An 18,689-nucleotide genomic window follows, 5' to 3' on the forward strand; every position below is an offset into this window, starting at 1 on the left:
ACTCTAGGAATTTAACTGTGATGGTTAAATCAAGAGCCTAGTGACCTCAGGGACTGGGTAATCCCAGTAATGCCAGTCAAGGAAATGAAAATTAAATGTTGATTACATGTGTGAGACATTTCAGTTGCTTCTTGGGTTTTAACTAGAGATGGAGTTAGACTGTGTGTTCACAGAGCTGTCTAACGGCAGGGGCAAAAGCAGAGCAAGTCCTGCAAAGCAGGCCAAAGGAGGAGTGGTGAAAGCTAGAGCGCATGTTTCAAAAACCAGACCTTAAAGGGAACAGACAGAGCTAGTTTGACCTACTGGGAGCAGAACTGGACTATGGAGCAGGGAGAGGGAAGCTAGAGTAGGTAGATCTTAGAAGCTTGTCAAGACAACCTGTTTTGTAGGATAACAGGCCGATGCCATTTGTGATACCATTGTGCGTGGATCTTGTTTTACCGTGCGATGGATGAAAGCTTTCTACGTAGGAGCTGGTATGTCTCGGTTGTAGAAAGTAAGTACAGAAGCTCCTGCGGGTTGTTACTTGTGCTCTGGCTGATGGTACAGCCTCTTCTGGAGAGGCTAGGGATTCTGCATTTCCCCTGCTGGCATTATGCTTTGAAATGATCTGACTAAAACCCCGTTTCTGGTACTGCCATGACACAAACTTGTAGGCTTTGCCGTGTAAGGATACAATGTAACAGCCCTATTCTACTGCAGGATTTAATTTTAAAATTTTTAATTTTAAAACGTGGGCTGTGAGTCAAAGAGTAATGAGCAGCTAGCTGATGAACATATAGTTAGTAAAACTACATTTTATGTAGTTTTTAGTAAAAATTCTACATCTGTGTACACTACTCTCTGAAGGAGCAATGAGGCGCATACCCCTCCCTCAGCGATCAGAAGTTGCTCCAAAAGCTTCAGGACTGGCAGAATCAGTCAAAACAAGTATTTAAACAAGTAATTAAATTCTTATTCCAATTATAAGTATGGGACGCAAGAAAAAACCAGGGGGTTCATACAGGGGTAACTCAATCAATTTGAAATACTTGCTTTAGAAAGACTAGCACAGCTGCCTTGGGAACAGTTTACCCACAACAGTGTTAGACGTTGTAAGCTGTTAACGCAGAGAAGTGCCACTGCTGCTATTGAAGGGAGAAGAAGAGGTGGGGTAAACAGAGGCCCAAACTGTTACTGGTGCTGTAAAATCACCGCTGCTTGCGATGGGTAGCTTTGGACTGCTCAATCTGTGTCATTCATTAACAGGCACGCATCCGCAGAGAAGGATATGTACAATAAGGACAAGCCTCCTGCTAGTCCTGGGTGCTGGTGAGCAGGTCATGCTGCAGGCAGGTAATGCCCACTCCACAGCCAGAGGCACACAGGCTCCTTCCTCAGCCGTTCTATATAAACAGGTACCATTTCTGATTTTATTTCATCATAACATACAGGTAATGCTCACGACACAACAAGATGAGAAACTCACATCTCTCTGAACCATTTAAACAGCTTGCCATACACCAAAGAACATTATATTCATATTGAACATGTGCACATTTCCCCCCCTCGCGTCCTCCACTTTGCTTTCCAAACTTCTACAAACCATTTCCAGCATTGTTCAGGTACAGGACACTAGTTGGGACAGGAGACACCCTGGGCAGGACATGGGGTTAAGGCATCCTCTTACAGGAACCTGTCCCCTAAAAATACTGAGCCTACAGCTTTGATTGATTCAGTGACTACAGCGTATTGAAATCAGGAGCCAGAAGACCGGATTTCAGTCCCTTAGAAGGCGATTAACAAAATGAAACCCAAACATACCTGTTTGTATGTATGGAGAGAAGGGGAGAACAAACACGTGTGAAGGAGCACAAAAGAGAGGAAGATTCTGTTTCTGCCTCTAGGGATTGATTTGTGTTAACCCCCTTTAACTGATTTAAATGAAAAACATGGGCTTTTACTGAAATCTGGCTGAGAGGAGCACTGCTAAATCGTTTACATACATATATACACACTCTGTGTGTGTGTATATATGCTGAAAATAGTTGTAATGTAATCACTTTCACTTGATATGTAAACAGAGACAAGTGGCAGTATGTTTAATGAATAGCCGAGACCTGACATGCTTTCCAGCATTCTGTCAACCTAGCCCTTGCCCAGGCTACCCCTTCTTCCAGCCTCTCATACGCACATCATGAACACAGCCTCTGGGTTCAGTTACTCCTGGTGCTGCCTCTCTCTCTGTGCCTTTTGCACTTTTTAGGATCGAGTTAATCAATGCTGTAGCTTTCAGTGCTATTTTAAAACAGTCCACTGTAGGAAATTAAAGTCACGTCCTAGCCACAAAACAAAGTGACAAAATTTTCTCCACTTTTCAATATAGTAAAACCTGAGATTTGAGTCACAAACTAGCTAAACTTACAGTAAAAAAAAAAAAAAACCAAACCAAAAACAAAAACATAACCCAAGCTGCTGACTTGAATTAGGGCTTCAGTTTGCTGCTGACAAGTATTTTTTTAAAGCTGTTGGCCAGGGGTAAGTATTTGTTACATGTGATTTACAATTTTCAGCTGCCCGCACTGAAATGGGACAAAACAAGATAGTTCCCCCCCCCACACGTGTTCTGAGGGGTCCTGGGGAAGACTGAGATGACACGTTCGGAGCAGGAAGGATGAAGCTCGACACCGTGCCTCTGGAGCCACCCCTTGCTGACCACAAACCTCTTGCAGCAAAGCACGCACACATAAAACAACTGGAGCAGTGGCAGCCAAGGTACCGCAGGAATGGCGAGCTGGAGGGGAAGCAGCTGGTTTGCTGTTGTTCATTTTAGTGGCCAGCCCAAACCACGACAGAAGGACTGTGCCTCACCTCCCATGAAACATCCCAGTGGCAGCAGGGAGGTGACACCTCCTTGAGCTGGTGTGTTCCCTGGAGGGGTGAGGGGGAGGACATGGTACCCGCCAGCAGCAGCACAGCTAGAAGCATCTGCAGCCATGCATCGGCACGCTGGGACACCAAGACCCTACGCTGAGACAGAGGACAACGACCAGGATCAAGTTCCTTTGGAGCTGCGAGTGCAGGAGGTGCTGTCTCTTCTCAAACCACACTATGGGACGGGACGCTGGAGGTCCCCTTCTGTTTTCCTTGTTCAGCCAGCCACACTTCGCTTTCTCAGATGAAGTCAGCAAACCTAATGAGAAGCTTCTATCTCCAAGTCCCCAGAATTTGGGTGAGGATGTTGGGATGGAAAAAAGCCAGCCACCTGGATTGCACCCACCCCACGCACAACTGGAACCATATGAAGAGCGGTTCCTTAATGGTATTGCTCAGTTAAGGACAAAAGCCCATCCTGACTCATTTTTAGGTTTAAAAAAAGAGACCAAAAAAAAAAAAAAGCCTTCAAGAGACATCTATTAAATTGTCAATCGGCAAGAAAAGGATGTTGTGGTATTGTACCAGCCACTTCTCTTGCACTTAACCCTAAGAATTACCTACTCTATTATAGCTGAGAAGCCAAAGCAGCTACCCCTCTCCCAGAAGCCAGCTTAATATCAGAAATACAAATACTGCTTATTTTATGGTTCAAAAGACTGGGGGAAAGAGTCTTAAGTATGGTTCATTTGTCTTTTGTAAGAATTGCTGCTGAGCCAACTGAAACACTTGTGCGTAGACAGCTTTTCAAAAAAACTAAAATCAAACGTGGCTAGTCGTTACTTGTTCACATTGCGTATGAACTGACTACCAGCATCTGGCAGCCATAAAGCCCTAGTTTATTTTTTATATTTTTGAGGTACTGGGTTTTTTTTCTCTCTGAAGCAGCTCTCTAGCGAATCACCTAAAGCCTACCCATTAGAACAATAGTTACACCAGTATTTACATTTCTCTGAACTGTGCGTTCAGCCCAGCCTTGCTGTAACCAGTCCCTACATCCTTTGGAATCACTCCCGGTCTCCTTTCTGACAGGAAAAAGGTCTCCCTCCAGAGGTTGGCTCAGTGTCAGGGCTAAGGTGCACTGGTGAGGATGTGGGGCATGAGGAGGGGAGAACAAAACTAGCTTTGATGGGTTGGAGCGCGTTTCAGTGGAACCAGAAAAAGGGTTTGATGCCAAGAGAGCTTCCTTTTTAAAAACCACTGAAAGGATGTGCAATCCATTGCATGTAATTGTGAGGGAAAGATCTTTGAAACGTTCTGCCCTTCTCCAGGAAAGGGGAGGAGAAAAACACAGCGGTGCCCTCGGTCTCCTCAGGCAGATGCTCACTTGTCGTTCCTTTGCCGTATTCATCTAGTCACTGCGTTCGCACTGAAGCCTCGCATTTCTTCCCTCCCCACCCCCCCACCTTTTTGCACAAAGATTGTTCTTTTCAGATTCACAGGGACCTCTCAAACTCTGGGGGAGCAGCCTGGAGGGGGAAGCAACTCCGATACAGTCACACAAGCCTGCTGCCCCTCAAGACACTTCAATGATCTCCATGCTGCCCGAAAAGCTCGACTGACTGCCTACTTTCCCTAGTTCTTCTCTGGATCTGTTGTCTGACATGATGCTCTCCCCAAACTCCATCTGGCAGCTTCTGCGCTTAAACTGCTTTTCAAAAGAGCTTTCCTCGTGCCAGCTGCGCCTGGAGTCACCTCGATCACCCTGCTTTGGCCTCCTGCGCACAGCACAGGCTTGGTCACAGCCCGTGGGCAGCTGACTACAGCTGTAGGCAGAGTAAGCGGCACTGTTCCCATAGATGGCGGAGGCAGAGTAGAAATGCGAGGACTCGGTTGCAAAATACCAGCTGTTGGTAAGGGACGTAGCTGATGTCTGGGGAGCCAAGATGTCCGAGTGCCAGCCTTTGAGGCCCAGCCCAGCAGCAGACTTTGCCAAATGCTGCTGGCTGGTGGAGAGACCAAACAAGAAGTTTGTTCGGTAGTTGTCTTCCATGCTCCCACTCCGGTGGAGGGGATACAGGAGCGACCGCTGAGCGGTGGCGCTGCTGCTGGCTCTCCCCAGGTGCTGCCGTTTGCTCTGGCTATCCAGCTGCCAGGTGTTCTGGGGTTTCTTGGGAGGATTTGCGTCCTCCTTATCAGGGCTGGTTTCTGGGGTCTGCTCCGAGACCTCCTGGACAGGGGAGAACTGACACAGCTTGCTGCTGCCCTCTAAAGCAGTCGTGTGTTTGTAGTATTCCAGGGTGTCTTCAGAGGAGGCAAAGCCCTGAACCGATGCAGTCACGCAGTTGCTACTCGCTGAGTAGGATACAGATTTGATATCCAAAGAAAAGGAGCGCTTCAGCCGGTTGCTGTCCTCCACCTTATCTAGGGAGACGTGCAGTCCGTTTATGCCCTGTACCAGCGGGCCATCTTCCAGAGGGGACAAGTGCCCACGCGGTGCGCTGCCGCAGTCCATCGGCTTCTGTTCCACGATCTCGGAGGTAGCGGTAATGCAGAGCTGGTTAGCCGAGAGGCTGCTCTGCCCACCCTCTGGGACCAGCACGTGCTCGCTGCTTTTTTCCAAATGCAGAAGTTTCAGCTTACTAATATGTCCAGGCTGACCGCTCTGGTTCTTGATCTTTTTCTCAAAGTCTAAAAGCTGGCCCAGAAAGTTGAAGTTGGGAGAAATGGTTGGCCTTTTTTCTTTCACAAATCTGGAAAGAGGGGACAAACAAAACAAGAATTAATTTAATGACCTGCTGCTCAGGCCTGAGATAACCCTAGAGCGATTGTTGTGAATGTTAACAGCCTAATTTTAACTTGTCAGGATGCTGGGACTAAGGTTCAGTCAAGCACAGGAAACACGGATGGAAAAACAAAAAAGGAGGCAGCTTTTAAACAAGATGATGCTGTCAGTTCTCTCTGTAGCTTACTTAAAGGCAGCTAAAAAAGGGAAAAGGAAGCATTCTTTTTACCTCTTTATGATGTCCGCAACAAGGTTTGAGGGAATAATTTCCCATGTTTTATTTTACCGGTGGGATCTCTGCTACCTCGGTTTCTGACCGGAGTTAAGAGCTCCTCAAATTCTGCGTGAAGAGCATCGGAGCTCTAGCCAAGAGACAGGGGCCTCCCCTGCACTACAGAAAGCAGACTGTCTTCCCCAGCGTTCAAAGGGATGAAACCCCGTGTTCCTTTCACCTCTCTCATGCTGCTGTTATTGCAGTGAGCGCTTCTTACCCTGTTTATCTTTGTCAGGCAAGACAAAAAGCTCTGATATGTGCTGACCTTATACAGCAAACCCAGTGATTTCTACCATACGCTGGTACTGACCGCTGATACGATAATCAAAAAGATAAACAGAAAGGAGAAAATGCAGCATTAAAACAAAAATGCTCTCTCCGGCTCTGCAGGCGTTCAGCAGTAAAGGGCAGCAGCGTTACCAAACCACTGGAAGAGTTAACCTATTTTCGAGTCCTGTAGGAAGCAGCCTGACTGGCATACACCTGCCAATCTAAGCAGTCACTTACATATTCGCTTGAACACGGACAAGGTGCAAGGCATACTTAAAACGTTTTCCTGAACTGGGACTCTAAACATATGAAAGGCTTAAGTATTAGAAATCATGTCAAACACTTTGAAGTTAAATACAAAAGCAACACTTCCTACCTGTGTGATTTGCAATATAGCTAAGTAAGTACTCTCTGCTTTTTACAGGCTGTAGAACAGAAAGCTGCCCAAATCCTTCCTCCCTTTGTCTTTTTTAAAGCGTTCCTGGAACTATGAAGGTACCAGATGACAAGGGAATTAACAGGGGAAGAAACCTTGAAGAGCTAAATCTAGTACAAACACACATATAACGTACCACTGGGAAAATTAAATATTATTAAAAGCAAAAAAAAAAAAAAAAAAGACATCTCAGGGGGTGTGTACCAAAGGTGAGTGTGCAGTCATTAAAAACAGCATGAAAAAAAATGTGAAGGTATATTTGTGGATGTATGTATACTCTAGCACAAATGCAAGCGAGCACATGAAAAATACCAAACAGTCGTATTTGTTACTGGATTTGTTATTTAAAGCAAGATCCTTCTGGTCAACACCGCCATTTCTGGCCTGTGTTCTGGTAGGCTCTCCAAAACTCTTTTCCTTCCGCTTTTGCCTTGTCTCGCACCCCAAATTGAGTCCTAAATTTAAAACTAGCTTTCTAAAATAGGAAAAGGGTACAAGAAACCCTGCTGGATCCCCCCGACAAATTTTAAGGCCTTACAAACTTACACACTTTTTTTTCCCCCCAATTAGAAAACATGCATAACATCTAATTTTGATCTTTTTTTCCCTTGTATCGTCCCTTATACACAAGAAAGTATTAAAAACATTTATTTCCTCAGATCTTTCACTTCAAGTAACAGTGTCACCTTTTTAATTTTGTGATAGTATCAGACAAACATTTTATCTTTCAATTAACTCAGAGAAAGTGTTTTTCTTTCAAGCTTGGCCAACAAGAGCTTGCAAACCAACGAGTGAAACGTGCTGCCGACTGTTCTCACTACGCCACATCAAAGGAAATAAAGCAAAGTATAATCTAAATTTCACAGTAGTTGTTCAGTATTAAACAGTGCAAAGCAAAAAAGGCCTAGGATGATATATCCTTCACAGTCAATTGACACTTCTGCTTAAGAAACAAACTAGAATTTAATGCGGAGATTTCACAGCGAAATTTAGAAGCAGCACTTTGGAAGCGCTAACCACCAGCCCACCACAGCCTGAGACCTGATGGGTTTTTTTCAGTGACTGAAGCTCATACCTTGCAGAGTATCCATCCACATCTACTAATTCATCCATAGTTTCTATAGTTGTATAAGTGTGAGCTTCCACCTACGCTTCTTAACCAAACCTGTTTCACCATACACGTTGAAATCACCGCACAACACCAAACTGTAAGCAGGCTCTAGTAGGAAACCGTGGAAAGTTTCTGAAGGCAATGGGAGATGGTTGTAGTTCAGCGGCACCTCTTACGTGCACTATTTTCCACTTATCTTCATTCAGCTTAAAAGAAAATGCCCCATGGAAATCACGCTCCACAAGGGAATATCTAATGTTCATCTTTCTGTCCTCAGCAGTGTTTTAGAGACAGTAGTAGCAAACACACTGGTGATTTGGGAGGTACTCCTCAACACCTGCTCCAGCGCAATTGTTCAAATGGCTTCTGCACCACGGATGTTACAGCGATGCGTCGGCTGTGCCAACTCGCATGTAAAGCCCATCAAAAAGAAACCCACCATTTTCTGTACAACACAACAGAGCAGGTTGTTGAATGAAAGAGAGAAGTCATGGTAAACTGCAACCAGGCCACCTGGAATCTAGTGAAGTGTTCACAATCCAGGTACAGAAACATGGGATTTCAAAGGTTAAAAAATGTGGGGGGTGGGAGGGTGGTCCCATAAAAATTCCCTGATGCCACAAAGAGCTAACTCTTCAAAATACTTTCTGGTTGAGTTTAATAGCAACAAAGAAGCTTTCTTAATTCCTAGCTATTTCACCTGCAGGCAGTTCTTTGAGAGCATTACCGAATTCCAAACTGAAGTCAACAGCTCCAGCCCAGCATTTGTCATAAGCGTGACTATAAATAGCCTCAGTTCTCTTTCTTTAACTCTGTCCATTCCATTCTCTCTCTGACTTACAAGATATTGTTATGTGTGGTATAGCTGTGTCTGTATGTGTATGTACATACGCACACATTTAGTAAGCAGTTTAAATTCCGTGTATTTGCTTACTTGAAGCGAAGGCCAACATGAGCATTTTGCAGGTGGGGAATTAATATTCGGTGGGTGATGTCACAGAATCACAGAATGGTTTGGGTTGGAAGGGACCTTTAAAGATCATCTAGTCCAACACCACTGATTTATTTATGGATGAAGCCTACGTTTAAAACAAGAGTGTGCAGAGGCCAGTGAACTACCAGCCTGCTTTTACCCTCGGTCATATAACCTTTCATTCTTCACCTTAAAAATAAGCCAACAGGCACAAGAATTAATATGAAAGGAAATTTTCTCCTTACCTGTAAGCTTCATCTAAGGACATATCCATTCTCTTCATGATATATGCGATAGCGATTGTGGCAGAGCGAGAGATTCCAGCTAAACAGTGCACTAACACACGGCCATTTGATGCTTTCGCTTTTTCTGCGTAGCAAAGAAATCGGCAAGTGTCACACTCAGCAGCATTATACCACGACGAAAAGTTTGCAAAGAAAGCAACGTTATTTAAAATTGTTCAAAACTTCCGAATTAACTGCTAATTGCAAATCTCATGGAAGCTTTAAACAAAAACCACTTCTTTTCTCTAGCACTGTATAGCATTGAGTATAGAAAAAGCACACGGCTACACACAGGAAACGTAGTGCAGTTACAGCACACTGCATCATTTTAACGTGCACATAAACAAACCTATTTAGATGTCTGGGAAAGGTGATTGTTTCTAATTTTATATGCAAGTAGAAAGCAAGCATTCATGATGGAACGATTTGGCCCGTTCAAATTTGGCTAGCTCACTTCCCAAAGCTAAAGACAGGATCTGTATGTCAAATTTTCTAATTCGCTCTCTGCAGGCGTATATCGGGCATCGGCCAGGTTGCCAGAAAGCAGAGCTGTGCTCTTTAAAAGTGTCTTTGTTCCTCAAGTGCTGGAACACGCAGAATCTCCTTATGTTATTTTGGTTCTGTGCGTATAAAGTGATGGTGATCGTGTAGGTAGATCCTTAGGGTATTTTCATACCACCCAGAAAGCATTCAGGTCTTCTCCAGCCAAAACAGCAAGGCAGACACACAAAGGAATCCAGAAACTGTTTTAGTGAGAGAATTTAAGTTTTCTTCTCACCTATAAAATCAACTGATTTATCCAACCAAGGCAAAATTTTCTCACAAAAGCTGTCGTTCACAGGCACTCTCAGGAAATGGGATTCCGGAATAAAATCAGGCTTTGGACAAGTATTGCTGGCGTTTAGTACGTAGCCAATATCATTCTGCTGCATCAGCTCCTAGGAAAGAGAGAAGGATTAAGCCTAGAGAAGTCAAATGGTATCTTTGGCAAATTACAAAGAAACTACGAACCCAAAGCACACCATAAAGCTAAAACCCAAACTGGAATTCATGTTGGAATGGTTTCAGCTGTATTGGGAGCATTCTTTATTGGAATAAAAAAAAAAAAAAAAAAAGAAGAGATACTTCCTCAGCTTTTAATTCTTCAAACAACTTTTAATGAGACATCCAGTGTGTCCAAAGAACATATGGACTGCAAAGCCCATACAAAAAAAGTTAAGAAAGAACAGAAATAATGGTAGAATACCTTCTGCTACTATGAAGCATCGCTTCCAAGAGAATCAATTTTTTTGGTTACTTTGGTTTAAATTCTCACCATGCAAGCTAACAACATAACCAGACACTTCCCACATGTAGTTTGCTGGCCTGAATACGTGTTTTCTGCCTCACATACATAAGACTGAGGTTGCCCCATCACAGATATTGGCGAGTAAAATGAAATGAAACTGATGCTTCCTGCAGTCGCCTGTTAAAATATCTGGGACTTCCTTGTTTCTAAGGCAATGGTGGAAAACTCACTTAAAACCTTGCGCGAAAGAGCTGAGTAAGAGCTGAAGACCTTGAATTAGACCATTTTCACACACTATCACAGAATGATAGGGTTTGGAAGGGACTTCTGGAGATCATCCAGTCCAACCCCCCTGCCAGAGCAGGGTCACCTAGAGCAGGTTGCACAGGAACGCGTCCAGGCGGGTTTGGAATGTCTCCAGAGATGGAGACTCCACCACCTCTCTGGGCAGCCTGTTCCAGTGCTCTGCCACCCTCAGGGTAGAGAAGTTCCTCCTCATGTTTAGGCGGAACTTCCTATGCTCAAGTTTGTGCCCATTAGCACAAACTTGAACTCCTATAAAACAGCACTAACTGCAGTTTTATAGGAGTTCCACTTTGTGGTTTATGATTTAGCTGCTCACATTTCAGTTTTCAGTCTTTAGTCCTCTTGCATCTCAGAGATTATCACAGCAACAAGCAAAGAGACTCAATGTATAAGAATCAACTGGGCTTTTTAAATAAATCAATTTTCATGACTGCAAATAAAGAGAGAGACACCTCTTTTCTGCACCTTGCCATACTCTTGGTATTGAGAGATATGCAGTAGGTACCTTACTGCCAAAACATGTGAAACAAGTACTAGAAGACTAGAGATGGCTCTACCAAAACCATCCCATCTCCTGCAATTACGCATCTTGCTACAGAAAAGCAATTAAGCGGGTTGGAATAATACTGATCAAACAACTTTTCTGGTTCAGATATGATTTGGCAGTAAGTGACGTGCAATACTGTGCTTGGAGAGCAGTTACACTGACTACAAACATTGGTGAGATTTTGGCCAGATTTCTATGGAAACTGGTGCCTAAAACTAAACTGAAACATAAAAAGAGCCAAAAAAAAAATATCTGATTTTAATCCTTTTGCTTTTATAGCAATTATATAAAAAAATGAAAAAATTATGTCAAACCATGGGAGCAGTAGCAAGAATGAATTCTTATACTGCAGATTTCAACTGGAGGTCTACCAGTATGCAAATACAGTCATGAAGTCAAACGGTCGCTTCTTCCCCATATGTATTTTTTTCTGCAAGCATAAAGATGTTTTGGTGAAGAGAAATGGGGATATGGCTACTTAGCTGAAGAGCCAGAACTCTACCTTGTTCAAATTAGAGCAGTCTAACTAATGTCTGATATTTACTATACGGGTACTCAACGTGTGTTACAGTGTGTACGTAGAGAGGATCAATACTCATAAATAAATATACATACACACATAAATTAAGTGTTCAGTGAGAACAAAGGACTGCAGAGGAGAAGGGAATCTACCTCAGTCATTTACAGATGGAAACATATATAACAGCTACGGACTGCATTTTAAACAGGGAATTTACATGAATTTCTGCTAGCAAGCTGAGTTTTATTGTCTGGAACAAAGCAAGCAGCTCCTCCAAACTTTCATCCAAAGTCCCTCACAGAGGGTACCTGAAGGTGTGGGCACCTTAAACTGATGAACATACGTTATACCACAAACATACCTACCCAAGGGGAACAGATGACGACCAGTTACTTGCAAATCAAATAATCAGAAATATAATTTGCAGCAATGGTCACCAAAAAAAAAAAAGGGGCGGGGGGGGGGGGGGGGCAGGCAGGACAGGAGAGGGGGAAGAGCCTGGATATGTCAAAATAAGCTCTCAGCCTTACTGCTTCTTACCCTGCTAGTTTCCCAGGTCACTCTCCCAGTAAAGCTCAGCTTCTCATCAATGACACCAAATTCCAGTATGTCACCGATTTCCCCCTCTCAACTTCACACTTCCCCAGCTCAACCAGCAAACTCCCTCAGCCCCGCGTGTTTTCCATAGCTGGCTCCATCACAACTTCTTTATTCAGCTCTCACACACCAACAGACCTAAAAGTTTAAAAGCAGGAGCGCTGTAAGGAAGCGGGGGAATATTTGGAATTATCCAGAGAGGGAAGGTATTGGGAATGGGGTTCCTGGTACAGGGGAGTAGCTACCGCTAGACCTGCGGTATCTTACGTCTGCAAGGGAGACCCCTGATGCCCAGCATCTCTGCCTCGCTGCCCCAGGCTACACAGCCTTCCCCTTCTAGAAGCCCAAGCTCTTCGGCATCAACTTCCGTAAAATAAGTACCTGCTTACGATCACTACGTTGAAATACTGCCCCCAAACCAGCTCCTCACCTACTGCTGTCACTGCTTGAAGGTGCGCAAAGAGCTACTGAAATAGCAGGTACAGAAGTACATGCAGGGTCACAAACAATATAATATATAAAGGAGGGAGGCGATGAAGGTATCGCTAACAAATGGACTGCCACGATGCGCGTTTGTTCAGGATATAGCTAAGGGATGCTGGGAGAGTGATGATGAATTTAGAAGAAGAATAGAAAACCTTATTATTTCTTTTAAAGCATATGCGCTGGTGGGCCGCACAGTCCAACCATCACGGTTCCACAGTTATGCAAGGGTTTTGATGTGGAATTGATTATTCAAATGGGAACAAGAAGGCTGCAGACGCCAAGTCGGAACTCTCTGAGCCAAAAAACCACCCAAAAATGTGTTAGTGCTTGTCTTTGAGACTAAGGCTAAAGAAAGAAGTTATGCTTCCTTCTGTTCTAAAGTATCAATCATTCCCTGTGCAACACGCTCCAATATAATAACCATAACAGTGCCTTCATTGTAAGGCACCCAAGAGGAAGAAGTGAATTACGATGGGAGGAAGATCCAGAAATCCTAATACTAACAACTTTGTGAAAAGAAGGTAAATGCTCTTTTGTCAGCTTATTTACATTTTATGACTTGTTTAATCTGAAAATTAATGGCACCCTAAAATGTTATTTTGTTCCAGGAAATAAAATCCAGGTCTGGAAGAAAAGAAAGAGAATAGTTAGGTAAGTAGCAAAGCAGAAAGTTTTACAGTTTAAATGCTGGTACAAAACATGAGCTGTAAGTAGGAGGCTTGTTCAGGCCCATAACCACAACACAGATTATTTTTTTTTCTGTTATACTAACTTCCAGAAAGGACCCTGTCACTGCGAGAATTTAGGTTAGAGTTAGTTTTGTCTTTCTTTCACAAAGAGCAACAACGACCTGTAAAAGTAAGTACCCTCTTGCAATGCCACCAATATATCACACTGAGATAACCACTTATATATTAACACTGAGATCCAAAAAGTGAAAAAGAACTTTTCTGTTAGCACTTTTTAGTATTTCAACACCGCAAAAAAAAAAAAATTATGAACGTTTTCAGAATTAAGCATTTAGAAATCTGTAAAGCAAAAATACAAAGAATCTCCTAAGACTTTTTTGAAGTAATCATTAATTTTGCTAAAGGACACAAACCAAGCATTTGCGTTTGCCTGTCTTTCATAAATAAAGCATTATCAGCAGAGGTATTAATGGCAAATGGTATTCTTAAAAGGTCATGAATACAGATTGTCCTGCAACAAGACAAGCATTTCCCTACCCGTACAGTCAGAGATAAGCTGATAAAGATCCTGAAAAGATAAGCTCATCTTGGTAAAACATGCTTAAAATTCACATCTTTAAATCGTCAGGTTGTACAGTAGTGCAGATCAAGAGTTCTTTTTCCAGATATTTTTGAGACATTTACGTTTTAGAGAAATCAATACGTCTGCTTGACGGGAAGAATCCTGGGAACTCAGAGATAGCATTTGTCAGCAAAAATAAAGTCAACATACACAACTACACCTTAATAGTTTTGTGAATTGTACTGGAATTTTACAGAAAATTATTGAAAAAAAATCTGGACCTGAAAAATAAAAACCCAACCCTATTCTAATCTTAACAGAAGGTTGGCTTCTTGTCCCCGATAGCCAACAAACCAACAAGGCCATTAAAGCAGAGCATGCAAACATCACCACTTAACAGCTCACGGCCTGTCCTAACAGAGACAGAACTTTGCTACTCGTCCCTGGATTTTGTTTCTCACCCTCTCCTTTTGAATGTTCTTCGCTTCCCAGTTTCCTTACCACGTACTGGTATTTCTGTGCACTCACTGTAGTAAGAGACGCCCTCCTTGCTCACCCCCAATAGCCCTGTGTAGCACCCAGGCTTCCCCAGAAGCAAAGCAAGCGGCAGAGCTCTGCCAGTTTTGTTTCCAGCACGTTGATCTCCATCTACTGCTAACTTTGAGTTGAATCAAGAAACTGATTAAACCCAGGAAACTGGGAGTTGCCGACAGCTGGGAAAATACTGAGTGCGTTCTAAGAGGCAGAAATTGTGATTTGTTCCCACACTTCTTTAGGTTAATAAAGGCACCGATATTAAAGATGGAAGCCATTTCAGAGTTTCCACAGGCAATCACTGAAACTGAAGAGGTAAGATAAACTACCAAGACACTAAGGCCTACTTTGGTGCAGCAAACAATTGACATGCTCAGAATAAAGCACTGCCGGCTATTCCTTCAAAGTAAGAGGACAAAGGCACAAGCAACAAACAGATCTGCTTCATAAGATGAGGTTTTGTCCTTAAACGGGGAAGAAACCTAAGAGGTGGAGGAACTGACTGTCAAGGATAATGCCAGGCGATAAGAACTTACCAAACTTTCTACGGATTGTATGCTCTCATTTTTGTGGTTCTCCATAAAAAAAAAAAAAAAAAAAGGGAAACATGGCAATCCTTGATCATAACTCTTCAGGACTTGTGAGAAAGTACAAATCTCACCAACTCCTGGGGGCCCTACATTAATTCTAAACTATCTGCAGCTGCAGTCCTTCCCGATGTCTGATGGACACATGCCGAAATAATATCAAGATTGCAGATTAGTAGGCAAGAGAGCCACCACCAAGTCTAAACTCTTCCTGTAGATGGCTCTGCCACACTCAGGGCTCACCAGTAGTAACTGCAGTTTTAGCCTTCTCCGGTCCTATAACGAAATTCCTGACCACTGCTACCACTTGGATTCCTTTCCTGGTGAGGCACACACACGGCACCTGTGCCCAACACCTGTTGATAGGCACCAATTTACTGCACAGAAAGGGAACAGCCTCTTTCAACCCTCTGTGATTATTTACTACTTAAAAGCCACTGCACTGGAGTTCCAGTCACATCCCAAATGGAGCAGCACATCCCTGGGTCTGGAGCAGAATGAGGAGAACAAGGAGCCCCCTCACTGCCACCGTGAGCTGGGATAGCGCTTGCCATTGACACATGGAAACAAATAGCATAAAATCATCTTTTTAATACTCTGCCATTTAAAGCAAGGATTTTTTAATATTTTTATTAATTACTTAGTTCCTGCTGTCTTTTGTCCGGGGACCACAAATTGCTTTTGTGGTAGGAAAGGTAGTAAGCTGCTTTGACATCCGTCGTAAGCACAACGAGTTTGAATTGCTGACTTGCTACCTGGCGGTAAAGACATGGAAGATTTTAAAGGACAAAGCAAATACAATGACTGCTGACTATCCTCCAAGCAAAAGATTCTTCTGTGTGCTCTATTAAAGCACAATTACCTTCTACTACATGATTGCATGTCAAAGATCCCCTTAAAACAATTGTGAAAAAAAAATAAAAATAGCTTATTAACGGCCAGACTGTGACAGAGTGAAAGTAAAAGGACGCAGTGAAAATTATGATAATTGTCAAAGTATATGAATTTGATCCAATTACAGGACAATTAGGATAGTTCCTGTCTTAAGCTTTATACACGGATAAAAAGCTGTTGTGGTTTGGGCCGGATTGGCCAAGCAGAACGACAGATGGCCCTCCCTGCCACTCTCTCCTCAGAGAGGAGAGGAAGAGATAAGGAGATTTACAAGTTTAGAAAAAGAACTAAACTACTTTAATGAAAATAATTATAAATAAGAAAATAGTAAATAATAATAGAATAATAAAAATTAAAGGAAAAAAAGTGTACAATATATACAAAACCGTATTCGGCTCCCAGGATGACGATTGCGTCACCAGCAGACACGGGGAAAGTCCCAGACTGGAGTCAGCGACGGACAGGAGCTGAATTCCGGAACTAGAGTCAGGAATGCTCAGATTGGGACCAAAGGCAGAGGAACAGACAGGGTCCTCCTCAAACGTCGGCCATTGAAGAAAGAGTGAGCCAGAGCAGCCTTGCCCCTTTGATCCCTCAGCTTTTATACTGAGCGTGATGCAGATGGGATGGAATACCCTCTTGGTCAGTGTTGGGTCACCTGTCCCGTCTGCTCCTCCCTGCAGGTGGGACCCCTCTGCGCTTCTCTGTGTCTGACCCTCTAACGGGGCAAGCAGCAAAGTGGGCTGACCTTGGCTGTTATAGCAATAAGTATAAGCAAGAGCCTCTGTGCACACCGTTCCTTGGTATAATCAGGTCTTACCACTCTGAGAGCGAACAGTTTCTGAACAATATGCTGTTAATTTCAGAGTTTAGTCAGTTAGAAGAGGCCCAGCTAAAAAGTAAAATTACAAATCAGAAAATTGGTTCTGTTTTACCTCAAATCAGGACAAAAGCATACACATATGCTTTGCACATAATTAAGGCAATATGCTAGGGTGAAGCACTCCTCCCCTCTCCCCCATCCACGTATTTAATGCCAGCATATGAAGGCTGTTGGAGATTCAACTAATAAACAGGACTGTCAGATAACAGGGAAGGCAAGAGGGCACATGCAGCAGAAGTAATAAAAATTCCCTTGTGAAGGGACCCAAGATACAGGTTGTAAACAATGTGAGTTGGTCTCCTCATGGAGGCAAACATCTCTGGATATACGTAGGAATTATATATACCTGTAGCAATTTGAGACAAGCTCTTTTAAACATCTGATAGTCCAGCACCCTACAAGTGCTTTTTTTTGATGACTTTGCAGAGTATTTTAAGTATACCAAAGTACCCTGGGCTGCTATTTAGGAACAGAAATTATTAAATGCACGTGTCTTTAGATACAGTAAAAGTTTCTTAGTGCAGTGCTACCATAAAAGCCCATGTTAAAGTGACCCCACCGATTGTCCAGGTCTGAACATTTTATTAGGTGTACAAAGATTTGCTTGCAGTAGTCCCTCGTTATGCAATTCATGGTATTTAAGTGCTATTTTTTCCAGCACTTGAAGGAAATACCAAAAAACAGACAAACTTCCTTTGTTATACTGTAATCGTTAATATATTAAAATCCAAGACTCGCCAAAACAAACCAGTCAGAGCTATACCCAGGAAACTACCTCACCTGCTGTAATGGCAGGTTTCATAGTTTGCTGTTGGCTGATAGGTTACTGAGGAAGGTACCACATCATCTCTGAGAGGAAGGAGAGAGGAGACCAAGTTTCATATTAAGTGACACGTGGATTAATTATATGGTCTGTATATCACTAGTTCTCACATAGGTTTCCATGGCTTATGCACAGACAGCTGTTATCTGTATCTACTTTAGATGTTTTATAGCTGTAATGATGCGGTATAATAGAAGCATGGATGAAGGCACACGGAAATTATATACTCATCCAAGTAAACAACACGACACCCAGAACGCTCACCTTGTTGAGGACATCCCGCTGACACCCAAGATAGAGATGAGGCAGGATTCTGGTTGGGCCAATGTTGGAGACAGGTAGGCAGGGTTGAGAAATGCAAGTAGGGACGAGCGTGGATTTTCCTTCACAGAGACCGGGGAAAGAGCTGGAGAACTCAGCAAATCCACCTGTGAGAGGAACAGTACGTATTTAATTTACGTGCGGTGTTGTAGGCATCGGGGCCCATACCAGTTCTTGGAAAGCAGCGTTTGTTGCGGGAGATGGGGAGGGGTTAAAGGGCAGCAGGAAAGCCTCAACAGAAGGACTGTATGTGCGCCTCTTCCAGAGGTACCACGACTGTGCAGAACCATCCATCAGCAGGCAAGGCCTGGCTTTGTATTCCCGCTCTGTCTGGAATATTTATTTCTCTTCCTCTCCATTCCTCAGAAGTTTTTGGTGCTTCTTCCCATTCTTAATGGTATGTGGAAATGAGACCAAAAAAAAACCAGCCACAACACCCACCACGCACACACCTTTTCCTCTCCGCCCCAGCAAGCTGTTTTCTAAACACCTCCTTCTCCTGTATTTAGTCTATAATTAGACTTCATTAAGGAAAAGTCATGTTTACCCAATTTGGTAAAAGCATCAGTATGTGGTTATTAACATTTACTTTTAAAATCCTACATTGTTGTTTTCTACGCTGCTCCATAATTTCATCCAACACACTGGAAGAGGTTTCATCTTTCA

The 18,689-nt window shown here is 43.2% G+C and overlaps 2 protein-coding genes across 5 annotated transcripts in view; one reads left to right on the forward strand and one right to left on the reverse strand.

The window, feature by feature from the left end:
* BORCS5 (BLOC-1 related complex subunit 5) overlaps positions 1-1,348 on the forward strand; it is a 78,966-nt gene extending 77,618 nt beyond the window's left edge. The window contains exon 5 of the transcript XR_010073681.1: positions 1,249-1,348. The gene's annotated coding sequence lies outside the window, so the exon portion shown is untranslated. The remainder of the gene's footprint in view (positions 1-1,248) is intronic.
* Positions 1,249-18,689, reverse strand: part of DUSP16 (dual specificity phosphatase 16) — a 69,231-nt gene continuing 51,790 nt past the window's right edge. For all 4 annotated transcript variants that reach the window (XM_063355506.1, XM_063355498.1, XM_063355488.1 and 1 more), the window contains 4 exons: positions 17,967-18,130; positions 9,765-9,924; positions 8,948-9,071; positions 1,249-5,606 (listed from right to left, as the gene is read on the reverse strand). In XM_063355506.1, the coding sequence (XP_063211576.1) occupies positions 4,430-5,606; positions 8,948-9,071; positions 9,765-9,924; positions 17,967-18,130 (1,625 nt within the window). In that variant the 3' untranslated portion in view covers positions 1,249-4,429. The remainder of the gene's footprint in view (positions 5,607-8,947; positions 9,072-9,764; positions 9,925-17,966; positions 18,131-18,689) is intronic.

Source organism: Chroicocephalus ridibundus, chromosome 1, assembly GCF_963924245.1.
Source record: "Chroicocephalus ridibundus chromosome 1, bChrRid1.1, whole genome shotgun sequence".
NCBI classification, from domain to species: Eukaryota; Metazoa; Chordata; class Aves; order Charadriiformes; family Laridae; genus Chroicocephalus; species Chroicocephalus ridibundus.